The sequence below is a fragment of the Argopecten irradians genome, chromosome 1, assembly GCF_041381155.1.
Source record: "Argopecten irradians isolate NY chromosome 1, Ai_NY, whole genome shotgun sequence".
NCBI lineage: Eukaryota > Metazoa > Mollusca > Bivalvia > Pectinida > Pectinidae > Argopecten > Argopecten irradians.
Window position 1 is genome coordinate 12,537,784 of NC_091134.1, and position 12,982 is coordinate 12,550,765.

General features: G+C 37.0%; 2 protein-coding genes across 2 annotated transcripts in view; both read left to right on the top strand.

The window, feature by feature from the left end:
- Window positions 1–12,982, top strand: part of LOC138317973 (transmembrane protein 222-like) — a 158,144-nt gene that overhangs the window by 95,687 nt on the left and 49,475 nt on the right. The gene's annotated exons all lie outside the window — the stretch shown is intronic.
- On the top strand, window positions 4,405–11,961 carry LOC138317922 (carbonic anhydrase-like). The gene is made up of 7 exons (XM_069259899.1): window positions 4,405–4,904; window positions 6,581–6,745; window positions 8,517–8,677; window positions 10,189–10,254; window positions 10,561–10,639; window positions 11,107–11,252; window positions 11,694–11,961. The coding sequence occupies exons 1-7, from the start codon at window positions 4,820–4,822 to the stop codon at window positions 11,811–11,813; spliced, it is 822 nt and encodes a 273-aa protein (XP_069116000.1). The 5' UTR covers window positions 4,405–4,819; the 3' UTR covers window positions 11,814–11,961.

Sequence of the window (12,982 nt, forward strand, 5' to 3'; positions counted from 1 at the left end):
GCAAGAACAGAAGAGATAAATAGTAACTGTGGATAGAGATAGCGAAGAGGGGGAACAACAGAGCAAGAGTTAGGCTAGCAAGGATAACGGCCTCGCTGGAACCTTCCAGAACGCACAGAACGCAAGACCGCATGGAACAGTCTGCGGAAGTTGGAACGAGTGGGGACTTTTCAACAAATTTGTGTCGAAGTGATTTTATGAAAGATCCAGCTTTTACTTAGTGTGGCGCCAGAGGGACGCTAGCACATTGGTATTCTATAAATCTGCAGAGAAGCTCTCGAGCAGGGAAGGTTGGCGACGCAAGAGTCTAGTTGTCTTATCTATCATCTTGCAGAAGAAGCAGCGTTCACAGTTTGTGAAAGCTGGAGAGACATTAACGTTCTCAACCAGGCACCAATTTGGGAGACAAAAAACAGACCTTACCAACGTCTTATCTTTCCACAGGTAGTCGCACCACTCTGAGACCACACTGGAAGGTCATCCAGGTGGAGTTAATTGTGCCAAGGAAAGTAAAATGTGAGGAGATATATAATTTAAAGGAAGACTGCCAAGTAATAGGAGCGGACAAAACAGTGTTTAGAAAAGGAACAGAGTACATGGTTGTTCCTAGTCGCCTGACGGGCGCTAGGTTTGGAAAGACCTGCATGCTTGGGGGTGCAGGAGGCGATAGCCCCCTGCTCAGGGTCCAGAGGCGAAGCCTCGGTAGGGGGTATGGGGGGAGGGAGGCGAAGCCCCCCCCCCCCCCCTCCTCCAAAAGCTGACGGGAAATTGTTACAATCTAATAACTATTTAACCTCATTGGTAACTATAAACATATATATGAATGTATTATTTTAACTTAGGACAAAATTTTGACGAATATTTTTAACAAAATTAAGATTAAGTTCACGTGTTTGGTTTGTTTACGACAGCAAGTCAAAAGACCAGTGCCAAAATGGTGGAAATTGCGTAAGCCAGTCCCCGAACACGTCAATAAAAAAGTGAAACATTATATTTATGACTTAAGATTTCTACCTATTCTGGTCTATTTAGATATTTTTATCTAAAAATCAACAACAAAAAATATTTTCTAAATCCACAACCTGAACTACATATTCGACAAAAAACAAAGCCAACTATTTCGTACGCCGGAAATCATTGGTTAACACGCGTTTTAACGGGCTGGAAGTGAACCAAAATGAAAAAAAAAACTTTTTCATTACTAAGGCGATAAACATGTTGTAAGTGCTATTTTTGAGATGTTTTGCGATCATTTAAAATAATTATTTGTTTTTAGAATATTTCTAACTTTCATGCGATGTTGTTTATTTTGGTGATCGTAAGTGTTTGCCGATTCGAAATGCACATTTGTTGGTAACTTGGTAACTGGAAATATATTGACTATTCTAATAAATTTCCGTAATGGCCAAAAAGTCTTTCAAATGTGCACAAAGTTATGTTAGACATACAGTTGGTCACATCACGTGTATTTAGTGTATACAAATGTTTGTGGGTTTTTTTTTCTGACTGTACAAAAATGTTAGTCAGATTATTTTTGCATGCTCGAGCATGCAAGCATGCACGGGCGCTACGCCATTGGTTGTTCCTAGTCGATTGACGGGCGCTAGGAGGAAAGTTGTTATACTGACATTAGTATTGAAGGCTGAGAGAATGTCTTTCTGGTTATTTTACAGACGAGATGGGTAAAACTGGGGACCGCTGATCACCAATCTGACCCGCCAACCAGAGGACGCCATGGAAGAGGGACCAAAACGGTCGATAAGGGTAGGACTTCACCTTTGTTCGAAATGTCTAACCGAAGTAGCGATTAGGTTAATTCACAGTTAAGAAATCCGAGTTATCATCGTGTTCTTATATACATGTATTGATATGTTGATTTATGTACAATACCTACAGTGCGAGTGCGTTTGTTTTGAGTGCACTTTATTGTTTCCTGATTATAGGTCGATGTTTTATTGCCAAGTACGCTAGCTTCACCACTGAGACTCGGTACGTAACCCAGCTGGCTGTTAATGATTGTTTGTTTTATTTATGTATACGGTGTGTTGCGTGTATGATGTGCGAGGTGCGTGTTTTGGGAGACTGCGGTATATTTATGCTGTGTCTTCTTGTAAAGTGGAACCGTTGCCTTTTTGTAGTGCTATATCACTGAAGCATGCCGCGGAAGACACCAAGCAACACACCCTACCCGGTCACATTATACTGACAACGGGTGAACCAGTCGCCCCACTCCCTGTTTGCTGAGCGCTAAGCAGGAGCAGAAACTACCACTATTATAGACTTTGGTGTGTCTTGGCCAGGGGACAGAATCCAGAGCCTTCCTCACAGGGACGAACGCTCACTTCAAGGCCAAAAGTTAGGCGGTGCCAAGGGAGGCATTAGGAAGGATAAAAGTCAGTTAGGAAGAAGAGAAAATATAAGATCCTAAATTTAGTCGCCTTTTACGATCATACAATAGGGGTAGCAGGTACAATTCTAACGACCTACCTGCAGGGCAGGGTTGTTAATGACATAATCAGACCGTGTTTACCCGTATTACTGTTCGTATCATATTATGTAATCGTGTTCTTTTTGTGTGTCTTGATAAAGGGGCAGATCGCCTCAAAAAATGACATTTTGTTGTTCCCACGGTTGCAATTACTTCTTTGTCACATAGTTACCTTTTGAAGTAGTTCGTATCCTACAGACTTACGTTTGATGGGATCCCGTGTCATCTAGAAATCCTGTTGATATTACTTCTTTGACCCATATACTGAGATGTCAATATGCATGTAATATACACCATTTGTATCAAGTATTGCCATATTTTTCTCATCCGTTAGTATGATGTAATAATGTGATACACTTTTAATAACAGAGAGAACCGGTTCGGATATTAAGATTTAATTAAAGGTTTGGCTTTGATGTTGCACGCCCCCTGTGTAGACTTCACAAGGTGGATACGTAAGACCCGTAGATATATATACACACACTCAAAAATCGATTACTACATGTACTCTGTTGGTGAAGAATGACAACAGTACAATACATAAGTATACTCAGGGAACAAACTATACAGATAACACACGGAACATCCTACATCACACAAACACAAAATGAGGGAATGTTGAATTAATTCCAATTGTAAATCATCTTGTTAATGTTTTTTCTGATCTTATACTATTTGATATCCTCACCAGCTGAGGATAATGACAATAAGTTGTACAAAATACAATGGTACAAAGATAAAAAAAACTGGGATCGGTTACAATAAACATAAGGATTAGCCAGAGGTTCTAGAACTGGAGTAAATAATATATCACAGGTTGTTCACCCCGTGGTGATTTTCGGACCACGCGTGCGATTTATATTTTAGATAATGCGTTAGTGACGTGGAACCTATATACGTATAATGTAAGGTCATAAAAGTAGGTCTAATTCATTATCAAGGGTGGGATTGTTTTTTAATTTTATTACCTCTTTATATAGGAATGTTATTCTGATTCAGATGGTATCTATTTCATTACATAGACTTAGTAGTATTCATCATATATACTTAGTTTATTTCAACGATTCGCCTTGTCCCAACGCGCCATGCGAAGAGCGACATTGAGCCAAACAAAGAGCAACAAAGTAACATTTCGCGATGCAAGTATTGGCAATGCGCCATGCGAATAGCAACAGTGCGTCATGCGAGGAGTGGAAATGCCTCGTGCGAATAGTGACAGTGCGTCATGCGAGGAATGGAAATGCCTCGTGCGAATAGCAACAGTACGCCATGTGAGGAGTGACAATGCGCCATGCGAATAGTGACAGTGCGTCATGCGAGGAGTGACAATGCGACATGCGAATAGTGACAGTGCGCCATACATGCGCAATGCAAATAATGACAATAAGTCAAGCAAAGCTTCTTCCAAAGTTTCAAAGATTATGAGTCATGTAGGGACTCGGGAATGAAACTAAACGATACATGTTAAAGAATCTCGTTGCGATCCAAGCAAACTTGATGCTCTTTATTGGAGTAGGGGTATTATTACCATGGTTACAATACTAGCCACAATACAACTCGGCTATAAAGGGACCTTCTCTATTAGCTAATCTAGTGGTCACTGAGTTCGATTCCTAGCTCTTTCGGTGATTGAAATTATGTAAAAGCAAGCACTATGTTACATGTGGATACATGAGTACTTTTATGTGATTTATTCACTGCAGGTAAGAATTAATTAAGTCGATAATTTCTCCGAATTGATGATAAAATGACGTCCTTTCCATATTTCAGGAATCGTGAGGTGATTTAGTATGTTCATCAAGTATGACTTGCTCATTTGAAATTGTTAATCCCATCGATTGCTGGAACCATTTGCATCACTTGCTTTTTTGTAATCTTTTTATTTATTTATTTTATTTTATTTTTATTGACCGAAATTACATGGCTTAGTTCTTCACATTGCTGCTCTTCACACGTCCCTTAGGTATCGTGTTCTGGTAAAGGAGACAGGTGAAGTTTATTTGCAAATTGATTTGTTATATTTTCCGGATCACGAGCTGTTACGTTGTCAACTCGGATTTCATTTCAAATGTTCGATGGTTGTATTTACATGGCCTGAACAATCACCAACAACTCAATCAGCCGCCTCATCTAGTTCCTTGTGCATGTCATTGTGTTGTCACGTCTTCCATTATACATGTAAGCTTTTGCATGTTTCGCTGTAAACTGTCGAACAGTGAGACATCTATATATATTGTTATAACTAACAAATGAAATTGCCAATACAAAATCAATACCGAGTTATATAATGAATCGTGAGCTCCCCTGAGGAAAAGAACTATTCCGGCGGTCATGGAGCGGATAGCCGTGTTCCTATTTGTCATCCACGTGGTGGTATCAACGTACGATTTCGAGTACGGCGCGGAGAGTGATCACAGTGAGTTAGATTTTATATCCCTAGTTTATTATAACCTTCATCGGCTGTGGTCTTAAGTTGTCATGTATACAAGTTTACAAGTAACAATACACAAACGATACGATTGTCGGATAATTACTATAATGGTTTTGACGTGGCGGTTTTTTTTAATATTTACCAACGTATGTGGCTAATTAATTTTAATAAGTCACACTAGATAGGAGCTACTTAATGCATATTCCTTTGTTCTCGAAAACTTAATAAATTGAGGAATGAGAGAATTCACTTCATAGAAAGTGGTTTTTGAAGCCAGCTTTTAAAGTTTGTAAAGCAGCCTTTTCGACGTTACATACAATGTATGTATGCAGTTTTCTATGTTACATTACCATCTACATAACGCTTTCTGTAGTGAGATTTGCTAATAAATCAATTTTGCATGTAACAAGCAATTTTATTTGTTCGAAAATTACTTTCTCCGCCAATAAAGGAAAGAAAGATTGACGGAGCCGTTTATAACGTCCCTTCTGATTGGCTGAAACAAAAACGTAATGATGCCGACAAAGCATAAACGATACTCATCATTGGAACACTAGTAGGTGTTTAATACTGTATATATATGACTAATTAACAAAAGAATGATTTAAAATAATTCAGATTGCTTTTCGAGCATGCAGTCAGTCTTTCATTCCATATAGGACATACATGTAGTGCCACGGATTGTTTTCGAGACGCAATTAAGGATTTTTGCACCTGTTTTTGATAGAGTAAATTAGATACGATTTGTCACCGGTGGAGAATCTTTAAGGATTTATTTCAATAATATGTTTGTGTTACATCACCCTAACAAAAATGATATTCAATTAATCGTTATAAATTAATTTTCTAGATAGCCTCTTCAAAATTTGTCAAGGAACGATGTTTCCTATGGAGTCATTACGCCACTGTTTCAGCCAATCAGAAGCGACGTTACAAACGGCAATATCAGTTTTTCCTTAATGGGCGGACACATAAATTTTTGAAGCCAATTGAAATGCTCGTTACAAGCATGATTGGATTATATTCACATATTGATATGAATCTTTAAAGATGCTCCACCGCTGACAAATGGTATTTTTTCGCTATCAAAAACAGGAGCAGACGATTTAGTATTTTACTTCAGTTGCAAAAGTTACTTACTTTACACCATTACCACCATTGAAAAGTTTGAGCTTCTAATTTTACTTTAAGTTAAAATAAGAAAAATAATTAATTGCATCCCGAAAAAATTCCGTGTCACTATATCCTATATGGAATGAAGTACTAATTGCGCAAGCACCAATGGCGAAATTAATTATTTTATATTATTTTTTTGTGTTAATTAGACATATACATACACGATTAAACACCAATTATTGTTCAAATGATGAATATCATTTATGCTCTGTCTGCGGTGGAGCATCTTTGAGACATTACGTTATAAGTACGTCGATGATCTAGTCGATAAATAGTCATTGTGTTTTACTTAAGCTATAACTAGATAATACTAAATTTCGCAAAAAAAATAAATAACTAATTACTTATAAAAGTGTAAGAATTTTTAAGATTTTATCAAACATGTGATAAACACTCCAGGAAAACTTGCCTATCTTATTCAAAGTGTCTCCAGAGGGTCGCAGATTCTGCCAAAACCTTTTAGTAATTGATACTTTTTTGGACAGGTCCTCCGCGCTGGAAATATACCCCCGGATGGGGTCACTGTGGCGATAGTCACCAGTCTCCAATAAACATCAACACCCAGCTGGTTACGGAGAGCGACGGAATTCCGGAATTCCAACTGAAAGGATCCCGTGACATACAAGTGGATGGGCATTTTGAAAATAATGGTAAAATATAAAGTTTACGAATGATGGTTAGTTCGAACACAGTATTACTACAATTTATAGACCCAAAAAAACCTTCCTACTTCGTTTCGGATGTCGATAACTTTTCATGATTTGTATTTTTATCTTTAAAATCTTTCTAGACAAAGCTCATAGCTGATAAAACCAGAATATGTATTAGATTTGCTCTGATTTTCCACTGCTTTCATTGCCTAATTCAATGGTTACGTGATGTTCAATATATAGCATATTAACTCGGTGTTTCACATAATTAAATAATTTTTTGAAACCCCGAGTTAATGTTCCTTTGCGAAATTCACTGCCAAAACTCTGCATTCTTCAGGGTGGCGTTCTTTGGCAATGCTTTTCTTGTAATATTGTTTATATTACACATTAGAGTTGTTGGCATTTGTTTAAGAATCGACATATCTAATATAAAAATTAAGGAATGTTGTTGTGGTCCATATGGTGCTATATCGCGCGAGTAGAATAAATAATGACCGAGGGCGTCTCTGATACAACCGAGGACAAATCTAAAAACAAATCATAGAAGTTTGCGATGAATACAAATTGAGTGCAAATACTCGGGTACCCATCTTTAATTCACCCCTGAACACGTATTTATATTCTTCTAGTTAAAAGGTTGGAATAGTCCATTGTGGAATTTCAGGGGTGAATGAGTTTAGTTTAAAGAACAGACCGGTTCCTAGAACGCTAATCAAGCATGGGAATCGTTTATTACAAAACATTCATAAACATCCGACGTCGCACGTGTCTTGTTAAATACACATTACTGATGGCGTCATCAAGGGAATATATTTCAAATATTCATCTAATAAGTAAATAATAACTTACCGAGTATGAGTAAGTGACATTTAATAGTACTGTAAGTGTATGTATTGGTTCGTAAGGTAAATACGATTTCATAAGTTCTAAAACTATTCTACGTTAGTTTGTCGTGGGATACTAATATTGAAATATGGTATCTTCTGAAATAAATCCAAACAACTTCAGAGTGATTTAGTCACAACACTAGTTTTTTAACGATGTAATATTTTCATTTATTTATATCACCATTTATCTAAACCGTTTTTTTTATTATTTCATAATATAAAAAAATAATCATTTAACTTCTCACAAATCAAAGAACTTAGAATCAAATTGATTAAACTTGTATACACATCTGTTAATGTGATTTAAAGATGCTCCACTGCCGACAGAGCATAAACAACTTTCATCATTTGAACAACAATTGGCGGTTTACTCAAGTAGATTATGTCTAATGAACACAAAAATTATGTGAAATAATTGACTTTGCTTTTGGTGGATGCGCAATCAGTACCTCATTCCACACAGGACATAGTGCCATGTTTTTTCAGGACGCAAATAATTATCTTGAAAAATACGACGCTCAAACTTTTCAATGGTGGTAATGGTGTAAAGTAAGTAACTTTTTAACCGAAGAAAAGTATTGATTCGGCTGCTTCTGTTTCAGATAAAGAAAAACTACCAATCGTCAGCGGTGTAGCATGTTTAACATTTTAATGTTTATCTCATGTTTATCATCATGTCAATATTGTGTAATCATTTGTTTACAGAAAGGCCTTTTTTCGGCTATGGCTGATATGGATATAAGGTTATCATCTTTAAATCTCACCCAGCCAAGACAATAAAACATGAATGATGAACTAATAGCATCACTATTGATGGTTTTATAATGTGGTAAGGAACTGTTGGTCTATTAAATGTTTCATTATCATCCTTGTTGTTCTAGGTCATGCCCCGACATTTTTGATCGACTCCGATTCTGTGGGGAAGCTACAGCTGCTGTCGGAAGGGAAAGCGTATGACTTTAGAAATCTGCATTTCCATTTCGGGGTGGACCCTAACATAGGCTCGGAGCATTCTGTTAACGGAATGTTCCATCCTGCAGAGGTAATATAAATCTTATTCTTAACACATTTTTCTTTTAAGATATTTACCTCAATGAAATTTTTGAAGCTTGTTTTAAAATCTTATTTTGTTTTAAAGTCTTCATTAAGGGTACGTGAGGGGTTAAGGGACGAAAAAATGTCGAAGTTGCGTCAGAAAAACTACCGACCTACGGCCAGTATTGTATCTGACCTATACGGGTTTCAAACATCTGACAACCCAAAGGTGTGAAGAGCACAGGGATCTGAGAATTAGTTACATATTATATAATCATGCACCCACCAGAGTGCCCTTAGACCATTTTTGTGTCGCCTGCAACGCAAGGGCGACACTTAGGTATCACTATGTCGGCGTCGGTGTCGGCGGTGGTGTCGGCGTCGTTGTCGGCGTCGGTGTCGGCGTCGTCGGCGTCCGGGAAACGGTTACCGTGCGATAACTTAATAATTTATTGACCGATTTCAACCAAATTTGGTGTATTGCTTTATATCAATGAGATCTCGGATGAGTTTGATAATGGACAAAATCTGTTTATATTTGCAAGAGTTATGGGACTTTGAAATCGTCAAAACTGATAAATCCACGGTTTCCGCTAATAACTCAAATATTCATTGTCTAATTTCAACCGATTTTTTTTTATAAATTGTTTTACTCAATGAGATCTCGGATGAGTTCAATAATGGTCAAAATCCGTCAACATTTGCAAGAGTAACATGTCTTTAAAACCGTCAAAACAGATAAAGCAATGGTTTCTGCTCGATAACTTTATTATTTATTGTCTGATTTCAACCAAATTTGGTGTATTGCTTTATATTAATGATCTCTTAGATATGTTTAATTCTGGTTAAAATCCGTCAATATTTGCAAAAGTTACGGGACTTTAAAACCGTCAAAACATGGTTCCCGTTCGATAACTTTAGTATTTATTGTCCGATTTCAACCAAATTTGGTATATTGCTTCATATCAATGAGATCTTAGATAGGGTTGATACTGGTCAAAATGCATCAATATTTGCAAGAGTTACGGGACTTGATATTTTCACCTAATTATTAACAATAGTTTCAACTGGAAATAACTATGATACTCTGCAGGCTACACGACCACTTCCGTGGAATTCTTGTCTAGTTAGACGTTTTAGAGGTCTAGAATTTTTTTTATAAAAATTATACGGTACTATATACGCGTATAAAGTACCATGTAAAGTATAATTTTTATCGTTTATTATCTAGACCTCTAAAACGTCTAAAAATGTTCTTAGGGCACTCTGGTGGGTCCATTATTATGTAATCTGTAACTAATTCTCAGATTCCTGTGGTGAGGAGGGGGTATATTGGATGATATTTTAACTGCTTTGTCCACTATCGTGGTTAACCCTGTCTCGACAAAATATCTTACCGTATGCATTCCCTGAACTAGACACATGTACTGTAGTAAAGTGTAGACCGGAGTTATCATTATAACATCTTAACAAACCAGTCAGAACACCCACCCTACAGCTGCTATTTGTCATTTCCAGGCCCATCTGGTCCACACAGGGACAGACAACGGGATAGTGGTAATAGCTGTGTTCTTGACCCTACAGGTAAGTGATTTCTAGTGAATACTCATACAGCCAAGTTAGTTAGAAATCCTGTTTTAAAATCAAGGGAAGGTTATTTCTATAATTACTCGTGGAGTAGTTTACATGGACAACACAGCGTAGTGGTCGAATCTACTGTACTTAAGTTTAGATCAGATTATCGGAATGATTTGTGGATGATACCGATACAGTTATTGATTTTAAAGATAGTTTGGAAATTTAGTTTTTCAATTTGTACATATTAGAAAAAATATCGATCTTTACTTTATTAATGTACTTTTACATTCCCCATGTCAATTGAATTAAAAGGAAGACGGTTTTGGAGAACAAAATACCGAAGTTACACAGATAATGAAGGACTATATTAAAAACATCACCAAACCTGACGGTAAGCAAGGCTAAAGCTAGTCACAATAGCCGAATGAGAATTGTAATTGAAGTCGATATACTTTTGAGGACTAGTGGTTAAGGTTTCTGACTTTCTATTTCTATACGGTCTCACCTCTGGGGTTGCGTATAGCTATAAGATGTCTTCTTTTCCAATGAAATCTTTCTTTATTAAAATAAAGATAGGTTAAAATAATATGCAGATTTATACCGATTTCCAGGTCCCTGTGGCATACACTATGATCCAGATAAACATAGATTGTAACTTTCCAGGTCCCTGTGACATACACTATGATCCAGATAAACATAGATAGTAACTTTCCAGGTCCCTGTGGTATACACTATAATCCAGAAAAAATAGATTGTAACTTTCCAGGTCCCTGTGACATACACTATGATCCAGATAAACATAGATAGTAACTTTCCAGGTCCCTGTGTACGTAATATATTTCTGTACCTTCCTGACAGACCGTACACCAGCCGTGATAAGACCGTACAATATCCTGCCCGACAACCCCCACTTCTTCACGTACAGCGGCTCACTGACCACGCCTCCTTGCACTGAGCAAGTCCGTTGGATAGTCATGCAGGAGCCAATAATTATTTCCGGGAAGGTAAAAAAGAGGCGTAGAAAGTTTACCAATGAATATAAATGATCTTTTCACATATTTTTGAAACGATTTTTTTTATATCGATACAAGTCTTCAAAATTATCCATATTGTTATTTTACTGTTGATTTGTACGAGAGGTTGCTGATTGTACAATATATGATATAAATCAAAGGTTTAAATCCATCATCAACTTTTAATGAACGTTCGAGAAACCGGCCTCAGGAATTGTAAACAAAGGATATCATTGCAAACGGTAAGAAAATCTGTTTTCACATATTTTGTTATGAAAGGCAGAGGGGTGAATCGGTTTAAATTAAACAATATCTGAAAGTTGATCTCAGATACCAATTTTGCGCTTTGAACATTCTAAACATTTTTTTGTTGTTTTTTTGTTGTTGTTTTTTTGTTGTTGTTATGATGAAGAAGCACTCCTTTTCTCACAGAGTCTGGCAATACTCCGCTCTATATATGGTCATGAGGGACCAATGTCCGACGACGGAAACAGACGGCCAATCCAGAGGAAGGACGAAGCTGACGTCAGCGTGGGCGAATTGAATCTGTGACGTTATATTTAACAATTTCTTTTCATTGATGCCGAGATCGTCCGTTATTTTGTGTTATACTTATGTATGAACTTAACTTTTCATTTCTTTTGATTTTGATGTAAACTTTTTACAACTTCCTGTAGAAATAAACATCTCTATTTCCATATTGCATTCTCATATTGTGTTTTGATTTGTCAACATATCATTTTATTAAACAAATGGGGTGATTTAAGTTGATTTACAAACATTATCTGATACTAGGATAAGCTTACAGTTGTCACAAGAGGTGTTTACAGATATGGCGCTGAGCAGCCCCGTTCATGAATTTTGTAGTTTCGTGTACCATTAGCGGTCTAGTTTATAATGATATACAGTTTCCAGAAGTGGTCTTATTTTTGAAATTTGCTGTAGCGGTTCCGTTTATGGATTACATACTACGTGTTAGTTTCTAGTCACGTTATCCGACTGAGAACAGTAATTTGAAGTCAATGTACTTCAGAGGCCTAGTGGTTAAGGTGGCTGACTTTCTATTTAGATACATATCGTGTATAAATGACCCTAGTGGTTTTTGTTTTTATTAAATTAACGTCCTATTATCAGCCAAGGTCATTTAAGGACTACCTCCCTTGTATACGGTGCGTTGTGTATGTAAAGTGTGTGGTGCGTGTTTTGGGCGACTGCGGTATATTCTTCTATCCCGCCTCAGACAAGAATCTTGTATTCATATTAGTTAAAATGACGTCACTTGTATCCAAGATATATTCGTATGAGGTTAGTAGAAATCACATCAGGTTTGAACGATAGAGTTATCGTTCTTTGCCCCTAACGTCATTAGCAACAAGATGACGGTCAAGTAACACTTCGCGACGACAACACTCAACAAGATGGAGACAAAATGTTTGAATGATAGTGCTGATGACCACTTTCAAAGCAAACCGAAATCGGAAACACTTATTTAGGATTATTTAGCAGAAAGGTCTATGACAATGCATTCGAGTCTTCAATGAGGTGAAAATTGTTTTAAGTTTTGAGTCGTTTTGGTTTCCATACTCAGTGCATAATGCTTTTGCAGTAAAGTTAACTTCATTAAAAGAGTTCGACGGGATAAATTCGTTACACAGTTTGTTTGTGACCAAATACGGAAAAATATTGGGTCTCAAATCAACTTGTATCAGGCTCGGCTTCGC

Bases quoted from the DNA above. Each gene is read 5' to 3' on its own strand.
- LOC138317922 (XM_069259899.1), top strand. From the start codon at position 4,820: ATGGAGCGGATAGCCGTGTTCCTATTTGTCATCCACGTGGTGGTATCA. The intron at 4,905-6,580 runs GTGAGTTAGATT...TTTTTTGGACAG, and splicing joins CGGCGCGGAGAGTGATCACA to GTCCTCCGCGCTGGAAATAT. The intron at 10,640-11,106 runs GTAAGCAAGGCT...CCTTCCTGACAG, and splicing joins AAACATCACCAAACCTGACG to ACCGTACACCAGCCGTGATA.